Here is a 23226-nt window from a genome sequence, read left to right on the forward strand (position 1 = left end):
CTTCCACTACTATGTGCACATTCCTGAAAAATTAATAAATGAGACTGCTATATTTTGTTGTAACTAACTTCTTGACCATCTGTCAAAATTATTTTGGCCTTGGGCTGAAGCATGGAATATTGCAGTAGTGTTTACTTGTATTTTAAAGTTTTTATCTCTGGCTTTTCTTATAATTAATGAACCAATCCTCAGAGCTCATGAGTCATGAAGTTGTGAGCTCACCGATTGTCCTTCTTTGGAAGAGGATGACATCCTGGATAGGTGATTTCTTCCATTGGATTTTGGGGGGATTTAACAACTAAGTGGAATCTCCAGAGGTTACTTCAGTTTTATACTTCTGCAGATTTTCTTGCTTAAAAGCTGCATAGAGCAAGAATGTTAAATAGTTGCTAGGTTATGAAAATGATTTCATTTCTTAATTAGTTTATTGCACAGTACATGTTTCAGATTCCTAGGTACCGTATTTTTCCGTGTATAAGACTAGGTTTTTTCCCTTAAAAATAATGTCAATAATTAGGGGGCGTCTTATACTCTTGACCATCTCCCCCTCTTTTCTTAAATTTGAGTCCCACAAAATAGGGGGGGGGTATCTTATACATGGGGGCGTCTTATAGGCGGAAAAATACGGTAGATAGATGTAATAATATCGTCTTACAATGTAGGCAGTGCATCTTTTGCATTGCTCTAGAATTCACACATTTGTATTCTCTTCCCCTCTATTCTTAAAGGTGCTCAATGATAATCCCTGAGATAAATAATGATCTGTGGTTTATTATGCAGGCATGTACAAAGGCCAGCTGTACCTTCAGTCATCAGTCAGAATTTCTGATAAGTTCCCAACCAACCCTAAAGCTCTGGAGTCCAGAAATGACAATGCTGTTATCCCTTTGCCTGTAATCAAGTGGAAACCATTGATTCGTAAGTGATGTTCCTAGGATTATCTTTTTTTTTCAGATTGGAAGGTGATAGGCCATAATATTGATAGAGAGTTTTATTACTGTTTTCGAAAGTATATCTTGAACATAGTTGACACGAGATGTCTGATTACTGATGGCGGGGTGTCACGAAACTGCACTCCGAGTGGATTCAAGTGTTTCGTTGAAACTAACTCAAAGCTTTACATCAAGTGTGGAACCTTTGGCCCTCCAGACATTGCTCTACTACGACAACTCCCATCAGCCCCAGCAAGCTTGGCCAATGGCCAAGAATGATGGGAGTTGTAGTCCAGCAACATCTATAGGTTCACATGCTCCCCATACTTGCTTTACATAGAAGCTACATTTGTCGGAATACTTGTAAATATTTTAAGACATGACACAGCATGGCATATTATTTTCTAACCTTGTTTACATTTTGAGTGGTGGGAGGGAATGAAAGCACTGAAAAAGTGCTAGGAATTTTAGCATGCCTGCAAAGTTGTGCTTTGCATTTATTTATTTGTTAATTCATTCTAAGGATAGCCATCTGAAAAAAGTTAATTGCAACTTTATTTTTTTAATGTTAGACTGTATACTGATCATTCCAAAGAGCCAACTTAGCTGGCATTATATTTATTCATTAGGTTACTAATTTCTTTTTTTTTTTTTAATATTTTTTATTAAAGGTTTTTATAACAATAACAAACATATAACAAATACATAAACAGACATAAACAAAAACAAAACAAAAAACATGTACCATTTCATATCTTAATTTCTTATACCTTTCTTCCCCGACTTCCTCATGCCTCCCTTTTCTGTATTCCAAATTCTTATCAATTACTCAGCAAATCTTCCCTTATTTTAGTTTAAATTTAATCTAATCTTCCTTATTCTCCTTGTCTTAACCCTTGCTAATAGTAACCGTTTACTTTCCAGTCCAACATCATTCTAACTTTCATTAATTTTGTAGTATTTCTTTAAGTAGTCCTTGAACTTTTTCCATTCTTCTTGCGCTGCTTCTATTCCCTGGTTTCGGATTCTGCTCGTCATTTCTGCCAGGCCCATGTAGTCTATCACCTTCATCTGCCATTCTTCCAGTGTGGGTAGTTCTTGTGTCTTCCAGTACTTCGCAATAAGTATTCTAGCTGCTGTTGTAGCGTACAAAAAGAAAGTTATATCCGTCTTTAACACCCCCTGTCCGACAATGCCCAAGAGAAAGGCCTCTGGTTTCTTAGGGAAAGTATATTTAAATACCTTTTTAAGTTCATTATAGATCATTTCCCAGAATGCCTTAATCTTCGGGCACGTCCACCAAAGGTGAAAGAAAGTACCCTCCTTTTCTTTACATTTCCAACATTTATTATCAGGCAAGTGGTAAATCTTTGCAAGCTTGACTGGGGTTATGTACCACCTATATATCATTTTCATAATGTTTTCTCTCAGAGCATTACATGCCGTAAATTTCATCCTGGTGGTCCACAACTTTTCCCAATCAGCAAACAAAATATTATGACCAATGTCCTGAAATTAGGTTACTAATTTCAGTACATAAGGTATTTCTAAAAATGGAAGATTTTCCACGGAAAAACTGTCACTGCTTATTGAATTTTCCAGCTGAGGCATTTTAACAATTGTCAGGTGTACATTTTTTACAGCAATAGAAAAACTTGAAATTCATAGAACAGGGGTAAGGAACCTCCAGCCTGCAGGCCAGGTGTCTGCCAGGTGATCCAGATTTGGCCTGCAAGGCAATCCCCCCCCCCAAAAAAAGCCCCCAACTGCACCCACCTGTCAATTAGTCAGCTGACTGGTGAGGTTCAGTCCTGCTTTGGAGAACTTTACTGGCAGCTTCGCTTGCCCCATTTGGAGCCCACACGTTTCCGTGGCGTGTCTCTGCTCCCTCCGGGCTTCCAGCTCCAGTTAGCAGAGCTTAGCACAGCGTCAGAAGCAGCCTTGTGTGCAGCAATAAATCAGGCAGACGCTCGGTTTCTTCTTTATCTTACAAAGAGCTTTAATCTTGTACAAAAACAACAAATCGTTACTCTCCCGGAGACACGGCTCCCATCTTGATCCTCTCCCGTGAGCGGACTCACTCACACTGCGTGTGTCTCTCTCTCAGAGATACTGAACACTCCCAGTGTTCTAAACACGCCTCCAAGAATGTGAGGCGTCACTCAGAACTTCTTAACCCTGTAAGTTCTGACTCTCTCAATAGTTCAGTCCTGCTTGGTGCTGCTTTACTAGTATTTTCCCAGTGGAGAATGTGCTAGCAAAGCTGACGTGTCTCTCTCCAGCATCAGGTCCTTTCAGATTTAGATATTTTTTATTGATTTTTAGCATACAAAATTTTTAAGACATACCACACAATTTGTTACATACATATCCTTGTTTGGAGTTCCTTCAGCACCTCTGATAATCCTCCGTCTTAATTACTTCTTCAATTCTTAATTTAATATTGCCTTTACATTTTCTAACAAATCATCTCTCCCTTTCCGTTTTTGCAATATTTCTTAAATTACTCCTCACAGAACTTCCTGTAAACCTACAAACGTAATCTGATCATCACAAATACTTTTCAAATACTCCATAAATTTAGTCCAGTCTTCGGTAAACCTCTGGTCTCGCCTGTCTCGGATCCTTCCTGTTAGCTTGTCTAATTCTGCGTAGTCCATTAATTTCACCCTTCCTTCTTCTAATGTTGGTAATTCTTGCTTCCATTTTTGGGCCAGTAATATTCTTGCTGCTGTTACCGCATATAAAAAAAGCTTACAGTCTTTCCTGTTTATATCATTTCCAACAATACCCAGAAGAAATGGTTTTGGTTTCTTAATAAAATTATATTTCATCAGGTCAACTTTCCAGGGTGGGCAGGACCAACCACTTATCAGTCACCTGTTGGTCCTCAGTGTGGGGGGGAGATGAAGATTTGGCCCACCAGGCCAAAAAGGTTCCTCACCCCTGCTCTGGATGATGGTAGCCATTTCTAGAAGCACTATTTAGGATTTCTGAAAGGTTTCATGCATGCAGGAATGCTCATTCAAATGTAATGTGTCAAACAGACTCACTCTGAAAATTATGCGTTGTTTCTAGATTCTCCTTCTAGAACTCCTGTGCTGGTGGGATCAGATGAGTTTGACAAATGTCTCAGCAATGACAAGTTTTCTCATGAGGAATACAGTAATGGTGCCCTTTCCGTCCTGCAGTATCCCTATGGTGTGTGAGAGCTATGCTTTGTTTTCATCCATGGTTTTGATAGGTGAAACCCCTAGCTCCTTTTTATAATTACGGTAACAAAACCTAGTTAAAATAAATCATGGTATCTGTGGAACCCTAATTGTTAGCCTCGAAATAAATTGAGATGGCTGTCTTCTGAATACAGTGGTACCTCTGGTTACATACGCTTCAGGTTACAGACTCTGCTAACTCAGAAATGGTACCTTGGGTTAAGAACTTTGCTTCAGGATGAGAACAGAAATCGCACAGCAGCGGCGCGGCAGCAGCAGCAGGAGGCCCCATTAGCTAAAGTGGTGCTTCAGGTTAAGAACAGTTTCAGGTTAAGAATGGACCTCCAGAACGAATTAAGTTCTTAACCCGAGATACCACTGTACTGGAAGAGTTTGTCAGCCCTATAGAGAACCTCAGCCCAAGGAGGCTTTCTGCATCATTCTTGAAGAGCAGCTCCATGCTGCATTGCAAAACCCATCTCGAAAGGAAGGAGAGCCACGAAGAAAGTCCACAGGTTCAATCCCTGGTATCTCCAGTTAGGGCTGGGAGAGACCTGAAATCCTGGAAAGCTGCTGCCATTTAGCATAGACCAAGGGTAGGGAACCGTTAGCCCTCCAGATGTTGCAGAACTACAATTCCCATCGTGCTAGCTGGCTGTAGCTCAGAAACATACAGGGGGCCAAAGATTCCCCACACTTGATGTAGACTGTACTGAGCCAGATAGACCAATGGGTTGACTTGGTAGCTTTCTATGAGATTTCAAAAATCTTCTAGTATGGTATAGAGTAGGGGTGGCCAACTCTCAAGAGACTGCGATCTACTTTCAGAATTAAAAACTGGCAGTGATCTACCCCCATTTTGGGGGGGGGGGTTCAGCTCAAAGTTGTGGAGCTTTTTTGGGACAAAGCCCCATTTTTAAAAGGGGTTTTAAAAGCTGCTTTTTTGTGGGGGGAGTTCCCTTTTAGTGGGGGTTAAAGGCAAGGGGCAAAGTCACTCACAAAAAGATTGTTATGGATCAGAACAGCAGCAGAGAGAAAGCTCTGTCTTCCCTTACAGAGATCATACAACAATGGAGGGCAGGGCGAGGGGGTGTGACAGGAGTCAATTTTAGCGACGCTAAGGAAAGGGAGCCAGAGATCGACCGTGATCTAACAAAATCTCACGGGGATCTACCAGTAGATCACAATGGACCTCTTGGACATCCCTGGTATAGAGAGTCACTGTTCAGAGGACAAAATATCAAAATTCTCACTGGATTTGCCTAAAGTTGGACATATTCTTTAGATTCTAGCCAGTGTCTTTGGCCGCTACATGGGTTTTTCACTGGTCAACAACATTTGAAAGGGGAAATTTTATTTATCGAAAGATTAGTACTACCTGGTGGTTTGTAGATTCACGAAAACATTCTTATACCCTTTGTTCATTTTTTTAAAAATATAGATAACGGTTATTTTTTGCCCTACTACACTCGAGAGAGGCACAGACGAAGCACCCAGATCACCGTGAGATTTGCTGACACGAACTATCCACAAAACATCCGCAAAAAAGATCCAGTTCTACTTCTGCACTGGTGGAAAGAAATCATTAGTACCATCATATTATGCATTGTGGCCACAACTTTTATTGTGCGTAGACTTTTCCATCCGCATGTTCGCAATCGAGTAAGTAGAGTGAATCTATTCTTGAAGTGTAACTGCATGTTTTCCCTTTTGAGGCTTTTCATGTTTTAGATTACATTTATTCAAGTAATGAAATGCAGCACTTACGAGCTTGCTTTGGTTTCATATAAATCAATAGGTTGTCATAATAACTGACTACTAGATTGTCTCAGGCACTTGTCCTGATCATTACTTTTAACAGAAATTTATACAACCTGGAAGTTATATCTAGAGCAAGAACTTCCCTTTGAAGCTGTGCTTTGTAGCTTCCACATCGCAGTGGAGTTGCGATGATCATGTTTTTGCAGTTCTAGATGTAGTGAACTTTTTACCTTCCTCTTTTCTAATTATCTGACAAACGATTGTACAGCATCTAGAATCTGAGGTAGTTTATAAATGATATAATTTTATTCCAGGTGTCAAGCACGTGGCAATTGCCATGTGCAGTTACGATTTACCCGAGATTGTGAATGATGACACTACTCCCTCGGTGCCTATCCCATCTTGCAGCTTAGTTACTTTTAATTATTTAAAGGTTTTCAAGGCTTCAACAATCCTCTGCTATGTCACTACAGAGTGGAAAAGCTCATCTAGTATTAGAAGGGTGTGGGAAAATGTTGTTGGCAAATATTGCTTTGTCCTCAAAGCAACTCCCTGCCATGTCATGCAGGGAGTTACTGTTACCAAAAACAACCTCCAAATGTTAGCTTATGAAAATCATGTCCCTTCTCTCTCCCCTCCCCCAATTTTTGTGTGTGGTGACCAGGATGTAGCACTACCTTTTTAAATTTTGTTCTTCCATCCTTGTCAATAAAGTTAGTAATGAGCTGCCTCAGTTATAAACAATCTGCTCCTATCTCAGCAGCGGAAGGAGTCTGAAACTCAGTGTCAGACAGACAGTAAATATGAACCTGCTGTTGGACAGGCTAAAGATAACAGCTGGGGCGACTTTCAGAACTCTGGATATGTGTCAAGGTAAAAGCAATTACTTTTCTATCCCTCTCTTCGGTACACCATTCGGAATGTAATGGACTTGCATTCTTTCTGAGTCCCTCTTTCCAAAAGCAATTCTCCTTCTCCATAAAACTCAACAAGCCATCCCTCAAACACAGGGGAGCTTTAAAAGCAGTTTTTAAGAGGAAATAAATAGAAAGTGTATGTTGTGGCGCTGTGGGTTAAACCACAGAGCCTAGGACTTGCTGATCAGAAGGTCGGCGGTTCGAATCCCTGCAACAGGGTGAGCTCCCGTTGCTCGGTCCCTGCTCCTGCCAACCTAGCAGTTCGAAAGCACGTCAAAGTGCAAGTAGATAAATAGGTACCGCTCCAGTGGGAAGGTACATGGCATTTCCGTGCACTGCTCTGGTTCGCCAGAAGCGGATTGGTCATGCTGGCCATATGACCCGGAAGCTGTCTGCGGACAAACGCCGGCTCCTTCGGCCAGTAAAGCGAGATGTGCGCCGCAACCCCAGAGTCGGTCACGACTGGACCTAATGGTCAGGGGTCCCTTTACCTTATGTTGTATACCTCTTGTTGTTGTGGCTCTGAAACACGGGGTGGGTGCTGTTGGAGGCTTACTTAAAAGATGCCCTTTGCGTGGAAAGGATTTCCTTAAATAAATAAATAAAATGCTCTAGTTGCCAGAAGATGTTACATTAGAGTACAATGTGGTAGGTTTTAGCTCAGTGATAAGAGCACATGCATTGGTGTGCGGAAGGTCCCAGATTCAATCCCTGGTATCTCCAGTTAGGGCTGGGGAGGACTCCTGTATGAAACCCTGGAGAGGTGCTCCGAGTCATTGTCAACAGGTAAAGGTAAAGGACCCCTGGACGGTTAAGTCCAGTCAAATGTGACTATGGGGTGCGGCTCTCATCTCGCTTCAACAATACCCAGCTCGACATAGTAATGGGCTGATACGGTGTAAGGAATAGTCCTGTGTTTTAAGAGGAATATTTGGCTGAATGCACTTAAACCACTGTTGTGTGCAAAAGTAAACCAAAATACGTCTCTAGTACAGTGGTACTTCTACTTACGTACGCGATCCGTTCCAGGGTGCCGTTTGCACCCCAAAAAGTCCGTAAGTAGACCGTCGCTTATGCGCACGGCGCGATAGAGCGCTCCTGCGCATGCGCACAGATCATTCATGCTCAAAGTGGCAAACCCGGAAGTAAACACTTCTGGGGTTGCTCCGTTCATAACCTGAAAAAACACAATGTGAAGCAAACAAACTCGATGTATGACTGTATTTTAGATGAACTGCTAGTCATTATCATAATAATCAAATCTTAATCACAAGCATTTTCCTTTCTTTCTTTTGCAGATATCTAACCGACTTTGAGCCAATTCAGTGTCTGGGTCGCGGAGGATTTGGAGTAGTGTTTGAAGCCAGAAATAAAGTGGATGACTGCAACTACGCTATTAAAAGAATTCGTCTTCCAAATAGGTGAGTAAATGTCTTTTATTTTCTAGTTTCCTTTCCGTGATGCATCTCTAGGTGGCACTGTGGTCCACATGTCAATCCTACTTGGTCTCATCCTAGGACATGTCTTGCACACCAAAAGAGTTCCTGGGGCACTGTTGAACATTTTCTTAGGTACGTTTTCTCATCCCAACAAAGCAGAAAAAAACTGTGTTAATAATAAGTTGCTGCACTTACCTGTTGTTTACAAAGTGTACCTGTAGTGTGGTGTCCACACACCAGAGCATGAGACTCGAAGCAGAATTTTGTCTTTTATAAATTAAAATAACCATGGCAGTTAAAAGTTGTTCCAGTTCACCCCCCACAGAGATCTGACTTCTTCTTTATTTTACATTATGACTCTTTCATTTTTAGGGAATTGGCTCGTGAGAAGGTGATGCGTGAAGTAAAAGCATTAGCAAAACTTGAACATCCTTGTATTGTTCGCTATTTCAATGCATGGCTGGAAGCGCCGCCTGAAAGCTGGCAGGAAAGAATGGACAAACTGTGGCTAAAAGACGAAAGGTATCACTTTCAGTTCCTGGAAAGTCTCGGGAAAGTATTATACTTCCCTGGAAAGTATTGTACTCCAACTGCAAGAAATGAGAAAGCTCTATATTTCTGCACTGTAACTTCTAGTTTGTATAAAAATTGTCTATTCTATGAGTCCTTGTTTAGCTGTTCCTATCTTCTACTGGATTTGTTTCGCACTAGCTTTTAAAATATAACATGTACTTGGACAGCCTCTCGGCTGGCTCATCTTACTGCTTTGTTTCAAAACTTCAAAACTTTTCCTTTATGGGCTTTATGCAAGTACACATACAGGACCTGCATCTGCACAGGTCTCAGGCAAATGATGCAGCCACCCTATAGAAGCTAAGCAGGCTTGGGCCTGGCTAGTGCCTGGGTGGGAGATTTACCTGAGAACCTCCACTTTGAAATCCATGATGGAAGAAAAGTGAGATGTTAATACAATAATCAGAGATTTCTAGAGCTTAAAAAGGTGGGAGAAAGTACACCCCCTCCCTTTAGGAGAAGTTTCAGAGGAGCATCATGGAGAATTTTCTCTTGTAGTGATTTCTTAGGCCTTCAGTAGCCATGAGAACTGCCTGGCCTTGCATGTACTATGACACCTTTTAAAACTCTCATTGCTGTGGGATGAAGGTCCCCAATCCCCAGGAACAACAAGCCTTTCTTCTTGGGAAAGGGTGGTATTGTGCATTTTCTGCCTCAGGTTTACTAAGCAGGCTTGATTAAATAGTACTCTGCACTTTGTTGCTTTGTGGGAATGGGCTTTAAAAACCTGTAATGGCTTTTGGACAGAGATTGTCTCCTGATCCTGATGCTGGCATTTCTGCTTTCTGAGGTTTGAGGCCTTCGAGTTCTGAGACTTCTTTAGTACAACCTTCAGCACAGCCTGGATTCTCAAATGGGATTCTATCGGCATCATTGACCCTTGTAAGCTTCGCGCATTGTTTGGGCTTGAAGGAATATTGCAAAAAACTATGTAGTCAAAGCCTAAGGACTTAGCTGTGACCTAGGCAACTGACAGTGGCTTGGACACTGACTCAGAGGGAGAGGGGCAAGCTGAGTCAGTTGCACAGCCCACTTATGCACTATCTGAGCCTGAGCGCAGATGGAATGACAAGAAGAACATTGAATGAATGTCAAGTGAAGTGATGATTAATAAAGAGAAAACAGGAAAAATATTCAAGACATGCCTGCAATTGGCACCATGACTGAATGTGGGAGAATACACCCCTTCATGCACGATGAGCATTTTTGGCTTCTGTGGTTACTGGGACATGAGATCCAAGTATCTCAAAGTGCCCCAAAGCTGCTGAGTGGCATCATTTGCACATAACAAGAAGTATAAAAACAATGCTAGTATCTTTGGCCCACCAGAACTTTGCATGTCAACTCATGGTGCTCATTTGCACATGGGCTGCTACTTCTTTGTGCAGTAGAAGCTTTCAGACCCTATTTAATCTTGGGGTATGGTACTTTTGAAGGGATGCGGGTGGCGCTGTAGGTTAAACCACAGAGCCTAGGGCTTGCCGATCAGAAGGGCGGCAGTTCGAATCCCCGCGACGGGGTGAGCTCCCGTTGCTCGGTCCCTGCTCTTGCCAACCTAGCGGTTTGAAAACACGCATTGCAAGTAGATAAATAGGTACCGCTCCAGTGGGAAGGTAATGGCGTTTCCATGTGCTGCTCTGGTTCGCCAGAAGCAGCTTAGTCATGCTGGCCACATGACCCGGAAGCTGTACGCCGGCTCCCTCGGCCAATAAAGTGAGATGAGCGCCGTAACCCTATAGTTGTCTGCGACTGGACCTAACAGTCAGGGGTCCCTTTCAAATTTGTGGAAGCTAGGTACTCAGAAATCATATATGGCTGCACAGGATGCATTGCCTTTAGTTGTCCCCGTTGATTTTGGAACATGCCCTGGATCTGGCTAGCTGCTCCCTGCCTGTTTTCTGCTTATCAGCCTATTGCTGTTCAGTTGATTACTACTCATCCCTTATGAGTATCTTCTGAAATTATTCTGTAACTCCCATTCTCCTGTCTATGTGTCCATCCCTTTATGGAGCTTGGACTTAACTTACAGCTGCCTGTTTTAGCCTCTGGCTACCTGTGAACTGCAGTTATGTCTTTTTTTTGTTTGTTATCATTTTGGCAGAATGTTGCAGGCTCTTTGCTCAAGTGCAACTAGTCATCACTTTTTCAATCAGTCCTTCCTGTGTTCTTCTCTGATGCCAAGAATGATGTGGAGTGGACATTCCACATTTTGGACGTTCAAACATTTGGCCAGACAGCACCCTTTTGGTCCATTCTATAGGCATGTGTTTGGAATGGTGGTCCCCGTAGTGTTTTCAGCTGATTAGTATTCACTCACCACCAGTAAGCCAGCCAGCTACTCTGCCATATGTGTGCCTGTAAGAAACTTCAAACAAGGCAAGGCAGGTTGCTTACTTGTAAGGAAGATTCTTTGACCGTCTTCTGTTCAGTTACTCCTTCCCCCTGCAGGCTGTCTTTTTAGTTGGTCTTCACACTACAGAAGTGGGTACTCAGGAATGGGAAGGCTCTCACTTGCCCATCAAGGCACAGGTGTAATGTAGTGAACTTCTTTCTCCAGGGAAGGGGTAACAATCTCCCACCAGTTTTAGCTTTAGAAGTTTCCAAGATGCTGCTCTGTGGAGCTGCAATTTCTGTATGTGTACCTTTGCAGAAGGCCACTTGAAGAATGTGCGTTACAGGTAAGTAAGGTAAAGGTAAAGGTACCCCTGCCCGTACGGGCCAGTCGTGTCCGACTCTAGGGTTGTGCGCCCATCTCAGCGCTGGGGGCCAGCGCTGTCCGGAGACACTTCCGGGTCATGTGGCCAGCGTGACAAAGCTGCATCTGGCGAGCCATTTACCTTCCCGCCAGTAAGCGGTCCCTATTTATCTACTTGCACCCGGGGGTGCTTTCGAACTGCTAGGTTGGCAAGCGCTGGGACCGAGCAACGGGAGCGCACCCCGCCGCAGGGATTCGAACCGCCGACCTTTTGATCGGCAAGTCCTAGGCACTGAGGCTAAGTAACCTGCACTTATTTCCAATAGTTTTGGGAAGAAAGTGAATACGGGACACTGTAGACTTAGAAACGGCTTACAAGGAATTGACTTACAGGGGAACCTAGAACAGATTGAAGGCTAGGGATAATCAAACATGGGCTATCTCAAATTTGTTTTTGCATAAAGTAAGTTAAAATTTTGATTATATTGCTTTTTAAAGAATTACCTGCCCTACATTCTTTAATAGGGGGAGATTAGAAAAGGGGTGAGGATGAAACCTGATGCTGTGTCCTGTCCAATCAGTGATGTGGTTTTCTGGAACATTTGGTGGTAGGAGTGCCACCTCACAGGGAAGTATCAAAAGGGTTCAGGGGACATTCCTTGTTATACTGTCCATAGGTAAAAAAAGGTAAAACACTGATGGTTGAAAAAACAATGGCAATAAAATATTTGATGGAGGTTTATAGTAGGTGGTGACAGTTTTCTTTGTTAGTTTAACTTGTTTATACTTCTATTTTGAGAAAGAAAATCCAAAGCTATGCTGATACTGTTCTTTAGGTAATGCATTTTAAAATGACCAAAAGTTTTGTAATGTTCTGTTCTCCTTTTTTTTTTTTTTAATTAAGTACTGATTGGCCACTCAGTTCTCCCAGCCCAATGGAAGTGCCATCATTTAAAATTAGAACTGAGCCATTCTCTGCAAAGGAACACATTGAAGTTATTGCTACATCTGTAGAAAGGAAGACCTTGCTTTCTGTTGGGATACCTTGTGGCCAATCGGATTCATCAGAGAGCCAGTTTTCCCCTTTGGAATTCTCTGCCATTGATAACGGAGACTTGAGCCAGTTGGCAGATCCTGTGTCAAACATGCAAGACAGCTTCCTTGCCGACTGTGATATGGAGGGTAGTACTATAGATGAAAATGATCCTGGAAACTCCTTTGAACTTTGTCTTCCAGCCATGCCAACAGTGAGAGTGAGGGAGAGGACCTCTTCGTCTATTGTCTTTGAAGACTCCGGTTGTGATAATACTTCTAGTAAAGAAAGTAACACGGATGACTCGCTTGACAATAGCCACTGTGAGGATAAAGCAACAAGCACAAAAGGATCCAGTAACAGGAAGTCGTCTTCAACAAGCCCTTTGTCTGTTTCTCCACCAAGACCAACGACCTTAAGTTTAGACTTCTCGAAGAACTCTGCGCAAAAAGCCATGCCTACCACTCCAAAAGTGTACCTTTACATTCAGATGCAGCTCTGTAGGAAAGAAAACCTCAAAGACTGGATGAACAGAAGATGTACGATAGAGGAGAGAGACAGGACAGATTGCCTGCTGATCTTTCTACAGATAGCTGAAGCTGTGCAGTTTCTGCATGGGAAAGGGTTAATGCATCGGGACCTCAAGGTTTGTACCGGAAAACAACACCATTGACTATAAACTTTCAGTTCCTTAGCACAAGCTGGTTAGGAGTCTGCATGTGCGTGTTTGGGAACCCCATGAATTGTGTTCATTGCTCTTTGCCCTTTAGCAGAGTATCAAATGAGGGTTTAGTATGGCTGACCCAGAGTCCAAACTGGGAACTGTAGCACAATGCTCCCACAGTAGTTGCTACATCGTCCTTGTGCAACTTCACTCCACTTGATTTAAGATACAGTGGTACCTCGGGTTACATACGCTTCAGGTTACAGACTCCACTAACCCAGAAATATTACCTTGGGTTAAGAACTTTGCTTCAGGATGAGAACAGAAATCGTGCTCCAGCAGTGCGGCAGCAGCAGGAGACCCCATTAGCTAAAGTGGTGCTTCAGGTTAAGAACAGTTTTAGGTTAAGAATGGACCTCCGGAACAAATTAAGTACTTAACCCCAGGTACCACTGTACAACTTTTCAAGGAACTGCTGTTCTGACCTGACCTTAAGACACCATTGTTCTCTTTGAAATGTACTTGATAGGATCTTAAGCAGTTGGTTACATCAATTCAGATTTCTTTCTCCATATGATTATTCTTGTGCATTCTACCTGCCTCAGAGCATCCTTCCTGTTCATTAGTTGTAGATGTGTGTTACACATGCAGCTTAAGCTTTCAGTTGTTCCCCTTTGTATATCTTCACATGTCCCTTCATCCTCTAGCGTGTCTATAAGCTGAAAAGAATCTGAGAAGGAGTGTTTTCGAGGTGGTCTGATTTAAGAGGGAGCTTAGTCAAATTCAGAGTCGACCCATTCAATGCATGCCTTACTTGGTGGGCCTTCTCTGAGTAGAACTAAGTTGACTACAATCCCAAAACTTGTAATAGCAGGTTCCCCATTTTACTGGGTACTAGAGTATTTATTTCTGGCTTATGCACTTAAGTAAAGGACCCCTCACCATTAGGTCCAGTCGTGGCCGACTCTGGGGTTGCGGCGCTCATCTCCCTTTATTGGCCGAGGGAGCCGGCGTGCAGCTTTCGGGTCATGTGGCCAGCATGACTAAGCCACTTCTGGCGAACCAGAACAGCGCACGGAAACGCTGTTTAGCTTCCTGCCTGAGCGGTACCTATTTATCTACTTGCACTTTGATGCGCTTTGGAACTGCTAGGTTGGCAGGAGCAGGGACCAAGCAACGGGAGCTCACCCCGTCCCGGGGATTCGAACCGCCGACCTTCTGATCGGCAAGTCCTAGGCTCTGTGGTTTAACCCACAGCGCTAAGGCCTTAATCTAGTTCTTAATTAAGAATGTGTCAGGGTGATGATGAATACATCATGTCCTTGGTTTCTGTCCATTGGTCATGTATCACTTTCACTGCAGCAGGTGCCATTCAGGCGTCAGAAGGTCCCTTGTGGCCAAGAAGCAAACCAAGGCAAAACACTTCTACCAAAAACACTGCAGCTTAAGAGGGAGCAGCGGCGATCATCTTCAGTTGAGAGCATTGTTGATTCCTTTGGTTTCTGCAGCCTTTCCTGTTGCCTCAAAGGATGATCATTGCCCTCCACTGAATAGAAGGCTATGCAGTCTCAAAGTGATCAGCAATGGCAACTCGGGTAACTTTTCCCCTGATCTCCCCCATGCTGCCCCCAGCTGCAGTGGCAGCTTCTTAATGTGAACCACCTTGGGGGTTGACATAAGGCAGAAAGGTGGTGGATGTGCTCTCAAAAGAGGGGGCAAGTTCCTTCAAGGACTTGGTTACACTTCTGTGAGCTTTAGCGCAGGTACAGTCTGGCCTTTGAAACCAAGGAGTTTCAGTCACAGAGCAAACGCCAAGCAGGAGGAAGAGGGAGAAAGGTGTGTTCTTCTCACATTACTTCCCCATCAAAATACTATCCTTGTCTGGCATAATGCTGCCACTGTGGGACACTCTGCTTCTGCTTTACACCTGTAAAGTGTGCCACCACCGCTTCTATTTTATTTTGAAGCTGTTGTCCTGCAGCAAAGTCAACAGAATCTTCAGGATGGCTTTCAGATCAGCGCATGTGTGTTTTATGTTTTGGGTAAACAAAGGCTATCTTTCACAAATGTTGTAGCTAAAGGTAAAGGGACCCCTGGCCATTAGGTCCAGTCATGGCCGACTCTGGGGTTGCGGTGCTGATCTCGCTTTATTTCCCAAGGGAGCCAGTGTACAGCTTCCGGGTCATGTGGCCAGCATGACTAAGCCGCTTCTGGCGAACCAGAGCAGCACACGGAAACACCGTTTACCTTCCCGCCAGAGCGGTACCTATTTATCTACTTGCACTTTGACGTGCTTGCCAACTGCTAGGTTGGCAGGAACAGGGACCGAGCAACGGGAGCTCATCCCATCGCAGGGATTCGAACCGCCGACCTTCTGATCGGCAAGTTTTAGGCTCTGTGGTTTAACCCACAGTGCCACCCGCATCCCAAATGTTGTAGGGCTCAGCAAATTAGGAAAATGTATTGACACCACTGAACAGGACCTGCTAGATGTGGACAGCAAGCTAGGTCTTACTTAATATATTGATTTGGTCCTCCACTTGCTCACCGGATCTGTTTTTCTTCTAGCCCTCCAACATATTTTTCACAATGGATGACATAGTGAAAGTTGGGGATTTCGGGCTCGTGACTGAAATGGACCAAGACGAAGAAGACAACTCTGTTCTAACACCAATGCCAGCTTATGACAGGCACACGGGGCAAGTTGGGACCAAGCTCTACATGAGCCCAGAACAGGTGCGCTCTATGCCTTGGTTTTAATCAGCAGAGCTAAATGCCACTTTAATTTTTAAAACCTAGATGCTAGAGCAGCTTATTGACTGTGAATATGAACTGTGAACCAGGAAGCTGTTTTTTTTTAATCTTGTCTCGGGTACAAGCTGACTGAGTGACATTGGAAAAGCAACTCTTTTTTTCCAACCTCAGCACTCCTCTACAATATGGGAATAGGGACCTCCGGGTATAAGGCGGTATAGAAATTCAATAAATAAAAATAAAAATAAATAATATTTCTGAACCATGCTACAAGGTTGTAGTGAGGATTGCTGAGAGTGTGTGGTGTGTGTGTAACTTTTTCAGGCTTTAAATATTATATTGGCTTTCATTACATTCATTGGTGGCTTGTTTTTAAAAAATCTGTACACTGGAGAATCATATAACTTCAACTTTTTGTAGATGTAGAATAATGTTTTAAAATATTTCTGGGTGTCATTATGTGTTTTCAGACAGTTGTTGTTTAGTCGTGTCTGACTCTTCATGACCCCATGGACCAGAGCATGCCAGGCACTCCTGTCTTCCACTGTCTCCCGCAGTTTGGTCAAACTCATGCTGGTAGCCTCAAGAACACTGTCCAACCATCTCGTCCTCTGTCGTCCCCTTCTCCTTGTGCCCTCCATCTTTCCCAACATCATGGTCTTTTCCAGGGAGTCTTCTCTTCTCATGAGGTGGCCAAAGTATTGGAGCCTCAGCTTCAGGATCTGTCCTTCCAGTGAGCACTGTATAGGGTGTCAAGGAACAGATATCTGCAAGTGTGGCCTGCAATAAAACGTTGCAGTGTGAAGTGCCCCTGTTTACTGTTCAGCCAGCCACGCCCTCTTGCATGATAGTCCATTCTGTCCCTGCTATCCATTCACCCTTCAAGAGACTCTTAGTGGATGCGCTGTCCTCATTTGGTCTGTTTTGAACTGGAGTCCCTTAGGGTTCTTTCTGATGATGCTTCCTATCTCTGCAGCCTCATGGTACCCCGGAACATCCCAATACCTTCTCAGTTGGTGCCACTTGGTTACAGTTTATTAGAGGGAGGGGTTACTGTTGTGAATAACATTTTATTCGAAAATACACACCATTCATGGGTTGGTGTATATGTGTGAAGGGGTTTCCCACATTCCTCAGTTTTGTTGCATGTATTAGTTGGCCACTGTTATGAAGTAGATTTTTGAGTTACAGGCATAGTGAGTCTATACCATTTTCAGGCTCTTCAAGTAATTGTAATCTTACAATGAAATTCCAGTAGTGATGTATGGAAGTGAGAGCTGGACCATAAAGAAGGCTGATCGCCAAAGAATTGATGCTTTTGAATTATGGTGCTGGAGGAGACTCTTGAGAGTCCCATGGACTGCAAGAAGATCAAACCTCTCCATTCTTAAGGAAATCAGCCCTGAGTGCTCACTGGAAGGACAGATCCTGAAGCTGAGGCTCCAATACTTTGGCTACCTCATGAGAAGAGAAGACTCCCTGGAAAAAACCCTGATGCTGGGAAAGATGGAGGGTACAAGGAGAAGGGGACGACAGAGGACGAGATGGTTGGACAGTGTTCTCGAAGCTATCAGCATGAGTTTGACTAAATTGCGGGAGGCAGTGGAAGACAGGAGTGCCTGGCGTGCTCTGGTCCATGGGGTCACGAAGAGTCGGACACGACTAAACGACTAAGCAACAACAACAACAATGAAATTATTATCCATTAACGTTTGTTAAAACCAGCTAAAGATGATTAGATATCGGCTGGTACACAGTTCGCTCCAAATCTGTATATTTTGTTGGGTTTGGTCAGAAACAGGTGTAGGAAGGAATAATTGTGGCCTGTATGAGTTCAAAAGATCCAATTGCTTGACCACCACTTTTTTTGTCTTGAATTCTCTAGGTCTATGGAAACGCTTATTCACACAAAGTGGATATCTTTTCTTTGGGGCTGATCTTGTTTGAGCTCCTTTACCCTTTCAGCACTCAAATGGAGAGAGTCAGGGTAGGTACCTCCTGCTAGAAGCTATCCTTCTCTCTTCCCAGTGAGAAAGTAGATTTTAGCTTAGCAATAAGATTAAAGTTGGGTGTGCAGAATACTACCTCGGGTGTTCTGGAGACACCGTAGCAGGGACACCCGTAAAAGTATGTTGCCATGTAGATTGTAGACCGCCAAATGCTCAAACTGAGCCCAAGTTGGGGCTGGTTTTCATATCAGTTTTTTGTATTATACACTTGTGTAAGCTTGTACAATATAAAGGGAATGATGGTTGCAATACCTATTTTGTGAAGCTTTCTTGCACCAGAAGCAAGATGCGACCTTTCATAATTATCCTCACGGTACATTTTAAATGCTTATGTGTAATGATCACCATCACCACCCCATAATAAGGAGCATAACAATGGGCCTTTGCTCTGGTAATTGCTGGTCTTGATTTTTGTAAATTCTTCTTTTTTAAATATGTTTGTCCACTAAAGGGAAACCCCCAAATGTTACATATAAAAGGGATACAAGCTTCCATGGAAGCTGAAATGTGTGCCAAACCCAAAAGCATTCAATGGGGGTGGGGAGAGAGACTGGATCCAGCACACTGCCTGCTCGCCCCCCCCCTTCATTAAACAGCTCTCCTGGGTTGGCCATCCATAGAATCATAGAATTGTAGAGATGGGGGCCACCCAGAGTTCATCTAGTCCAACCCCTTGTAATGCGGAACTACAGCATCCATGGCAGTTACTGCGACCACCTATTGGCAGTCAAATGAACTGCAAAGTGTGATGACACCTTACATTTTTATGTATCTAGGACAAGGGTCAGCAACCTTTTTCAGCCGTGGGTCGGTCCACCGTCCCTCAGACCATGTGGTGGGCTAGACTCTTATTTTGGAGAGGGGAAAAAAAAGAGCAAATTCCTATGCCCTAGAAATATCCCAGAGATACATTTTAAATCAAAGGACACATTCTACTCATGTAAAAACACGCTGATTTCCAGACCGTCCATGGGCCGGATTTAGAAGGCGGTTGGGCCGCATCTGGCCCACGGGCCTTAGGTTGCCTACCCCTGATCTAGGAAGACATAAAATAACTGGAGTATTTTAATACAACTGTGCAGATAGAAATGTTCATGATTTTTTTAATTTCTCCATACTGTGAAATATTTGCTATTTCAGTAGCAGGGCAGACCCTTTGGCACACAGAATTACAAAATTCCAACTGACAGGCCCTACTCTGATGGTTTTCAATCTAAAACTCAATGTGTGATGGGATAAATAACAGAGGTAGTGTCATCATCATCATCATCATAACAATAATTTATTACTTATACCCCGCCTACCTGGCTGGGCCTCCCCAGCCACTCTGGGTGGCTCCCAACAGGATATTAAAAACATAATAAAACATCAAACTTAAAAACTTTCCCAAACAGGGCTGCCTTCAGATGTCTTTTAAAGATAAAATAGCTGCTTATTTCCTTCACATCTGGTGGGAGGGCGTTCGACAGGGCGGGCGCCACTACCAAGAAGGCCCTCTGCCTGGTTCCCTGTAACCTCACTTCTCGCAATGAGGGAACCGCCAGAAGGCCCGCAGCACTGCTAGAAATGTGGGGCAGCTTACATAGTTTAGGATCTGCACGGTTCTGTGCACTGTGGGAAATGTGATTTCTGCTTTTGTTATCTAAAGAAGTACAGCTCAGGGCTTCAAGCTAAAGCAAGTGTATGGCTTGTAAAGAACAATGTTTCAAATGGCAATACAAAGGCTTAAATATTTTTTTCTTGTTACAGACATTGAGCGAAGTAAGGAACTTGACTTTCCCTCCACTCTTCATTCAGAAATATCCACAGGAGGTAAGTTTTAATATAACTTTGGTCTGGTTGTGTGGTTCATTTTCAAGCTTTGCTTGGGTTATAGTTTTAAGCTGTGGATTTTTTTTTTTTTATCTTGGGGGATAACATTTTAACAAGTTGAAATAAATAATGGTGGTGCGTAACTTCATTAGAAAATTCACATGTCTTATTGTGATTTCAAAAGGGAATGATTTTTATCATGATATCAATTGATGTTAATGAAAGAAGTCCGTAAGATAATTAATGTTGAAAGGGATTCCATTGCATCTTATTTGTGCTTCATTTCTGGTTTATGCTTGCTCTCCTAACACTAGTACTGTGTGTCATTAAATCATTTATTTAAGACTGGCACCACATTAAAAGGAATGTATTTTGCCCACCCTTTTATTTGCTATGCACAAGCAATCCAGTCCTTTTAATTACTGATTAAGTATTCCCAGTCACATGCTTATGTAGTCAAAACTGCACAAGCCACACACAAGAGAGGAATTATCAGTAGACTCAGGTTGACCTTTAAGGTACAAAACTTCTGCAGGAAAAAAAGTAAGTGGGACATATAATAAAATATTTTTAAATGCTGCATATAGAAATAAGTGGAGAAATCCACAATATTAATTTAACAGGGGCTAGGCACCACTGTGGGACGCGGGTGGTGCTGTGGGTTAAACCACAGAGCCTAGGGCTTGCCGATCAGAAGGCTGGCGGTTCGAATCCCCATGACAGGGTGAGCTCCCGTTGCTCAGTCCCAGCTCCTGCCAACCTAGCAGTTCAAAAGCATGTCAAAGTGGAAGTAGATGAATAGCTACCGCTCCGGCGGAAAGGTAAACAGCGTTTCCGTGCACTGCTCTGGTTTGCCATAAGCGGCTTAGTCATGCTGGCCACATGACCCGGAAGCTGCACTCCGGCTCCCTCAGTCAATAAAGCGAGATGAGCACTGCAACCCCAGAGTCGGCCATGCTGGACCTAATGGTCAGGGGTCCCTTTACCTTTAGGCACAACTGTGTCCACACAACACCCAAATAACCCCAAAGTTAGAAGCATCAGCTCTCCTTAATATTAATCAAATCAGTTTGTGTGGGTTCCACAAGCAGTTTTCTATCAAGTTTTCTATCTTAGCTTCAGAGATAGAAATATCATATACCTCCCTACCATTCTGTTGGGCAAAAACTTAAGTTAATTATAATTCATTTCATTGAGAAAATTCTTCATTAAAAAAAAAATCCCTTAGAGTTTTGCAAAGGAAAAAAGGAGTCTTAAGACCTCCAAGAGAAGTAAGTAATAAGTAAAATATGTATTTAATCACTGGAATTTTAAAATAAAAGGTTGGAGTTACAATGAGCCCAAATTGCTTCTCAAACGCAGTGCAAAGAGAGTCTTTGCATTTCTTTTGTAGTCGGGAGGCAGACTAGAGCTGGGCACTGAGGATAACTGAAAACATCTCCACTGTCTGAAATCTCACAGATTTCCCCTATTTTCCATTTAGTATGCAATGGTAAAGCACATGCTGTCTCCAAGCCCCACGGAAAGACCAGAGGCTGCAGAGATAATTGAAAACCCTTTATTTGAAGATGTCGAGTTCCCAGCGACGCCTGTGCTCAGGCAAAGGTCACGGACAATGAGTACATCCGGAATGAAGCATTCAAGATAGCTGAGTAAACAAGATGGCACAATTATTATGAGCACACTGGACAGATCTCGGAGTGGTCACCCAGCAGGATAATCCAGCATCAGGCAATGTCACTGGAAGATTCCTGCTCAGAGCTTTATTTTCTCATTTCAGTTTTATGCACAAAATTATCATGGGACGAAGCTAATCGTTTCTGTTTAACGCTTTTCAGATGACTTTCACACCACAACTTGGCCTACCTTAGCTGCGATACACCCTTTGGTGTTTGGATTGTGTTAATATTTTCTAGGGAATTTGGAAAGGATGCCTGTTATGTAAATAGAATTAAATTCTGTATTTTTATAGAACCAAGTGGTCTCTCTAACTCTGACATCTAGGTCCTGATTACATTCATTTAAGACATGAAGACCTTTAAAACAAGCTTAAAATATATTAAAAAACCCCTCTATATTTTGTCCCTGGAGGATAAAGTAAGAATAGTTTTACTATTGGTAGCCAGTTCTAGAGCAAATGGTGATTTGTTTCTACACAGTGGAAGTTATTGAAAAGTGTTTAGATGAAGATAGAAGAAGATTTAGTAATAAAAAATCTGGTTGAACCTGGGTTCGAATTACAACAATAACAAATGAAGCATTAATTCATTATTATTTTTTTGTATTTCCTGGATGTAGCATCCACTGTAATCTTGCAGGCTTGGTAGTAATCATTCTGACACATTTCTTTACCAGGATGTTATTGCTTAATAACACCCTTTTCTCACTGTAAATACGTTAATTTTATTTATAAAATGGCAAGATCAATCCATTTGGGTTGGCGGTGTACAGTATGCACTTGGAACAATTGTTAGGTGCATTTAATTACTGTGACTTTTTTCAAGTCTGATTTAATAAAGTCTTTTTTTATTTAGATGCAGTTGTTTTCCCCTCCCCCTAAATAATAACCAGTGTAACTCCTTTTGCCATTTTCCATTGGCTGCAATCCAAAGAGCCATGCATCTTTGCCAAATATTTCTCTGTCTCACAGATGGATCGCATCCTTCACATTGTACCCAACTCTGGAGGGTTACCCAAGCCATACTAACCTCTTTTTTTGCAGGCTACAATAGGAAGAAGAACTGAAAGCATCCTGTAGCACACATGACCTTTTGGATCCTAGACAGTATATTCTGATTTCTGCTGCCATTTACGAAGTATAATGCAATTTACTGTATTTTTTGCTCTATAAGACTCACTTTTTCCTTCCTAAAAAGTAAGGGGAAATGTGTGTGCGTCTTATGGAGCGAATTCAGGCTGCGCAGCTATCCCAGAAGCCAGAACAGCAAGAGGGATTGCTGCTTTCACTGCGCAGCGATCCCTCTTGCTGTTCTGGCTTCTGAGATTCAGAATATTTTTTTTCTTGTTTTCCTCATCCAAAAACTAGGTGCGTCTTGTGGTCTGGTGCGTCTTATAGAGCGGAAATACGGTATATAGTCTCTGCTGAACACCAACATGCCTACTAAGACCAGGGGGTTGACCAGAAAGGTCTTGATTTTGTGGTTAATCCTAGACCATCGATTCTCAAAAGTTTTCTGCAGTTGTCCCTTCAGAGGTTTAAGAAGGACACTAGTGGGGAACAAAAACAGACAAAAGAAATACCAACCCTACCTAGCCATTGATTCAAGCAGTGATTTAAGCTGGAGACAGCATCGAAAATAGCAGTAGAGAAACTGAACCAAAGGGAATAACAGTAGTGCAAAGGCTGTTGCAGACAACCTTTCAGAATGGCTGTGTCTTAAAAAGGTAAAGGGACCCCTTACCAT

General features: G+C 42.8%; 1 protein-coding gene across 2 annotated transcripts in view; it reads left to right on the forward strand.

Moving 5' to 3' along the window:
• Positions 1–22336, forward strand: part of EIF2AK3 (eukaryotic translation initiation factor 2 alpha kinase 3) — a 45248-nt gene extending 22912 nt beyond the window's left edge. The window contains exons 7-17 of one of the 2 annotated variants that reach the window (XM_083582539.1): positions 781–918; positions 4011–4133; positions 5586–5806; positions 6666–6778; positions 8121–8243; positions 8634–8783; positions 12434–13208; positions 15795–15962; positions 17866–17967; positions 19739–19801; positions 21285–22336. In XM_083582539.1, coding sequence (XP_083438665.1) covers positions 781–918; positions 4011–4133; positions 5586–5806; positions 6666–6778; positions 8121–8243; positions 8634–8783; positions 12434–13208; positions 15795–15962; positions 17866–17967; positions 19739–19801; positions 21285–21449 — 2141 coding nt within the window. In that variant the 3' untranslated portion in view covers positions 21450–22336. The remainder of the gene's footprint in view (positions 1–780; positions 919–4010; positions 4134–5585; positions 5807–6665; positions 6779–8120; positions 8244–8633; positions 8784–12433; positions 13209–15794; positions 15963–17865; positions 17968–19738; positions 19802–21284) is intronic. The other variant, XM_083582540.1, reaches the window with a different exon arrangement.
• Positions 22337–23226: the final 890 nt, after the last annotated feature.

This window comes from Podarcis filfolensis (genome assembly GCF_964270895.1).
Source record: "Podarcis filfolensis genome assembly, chromosome: 13".
Lineage (NCBI taxonomy): Eukaryota > Metazoa > Chordata > Lepidosauria > Squamata > Lacertidae > Podarcis > Podarcis filfolensis.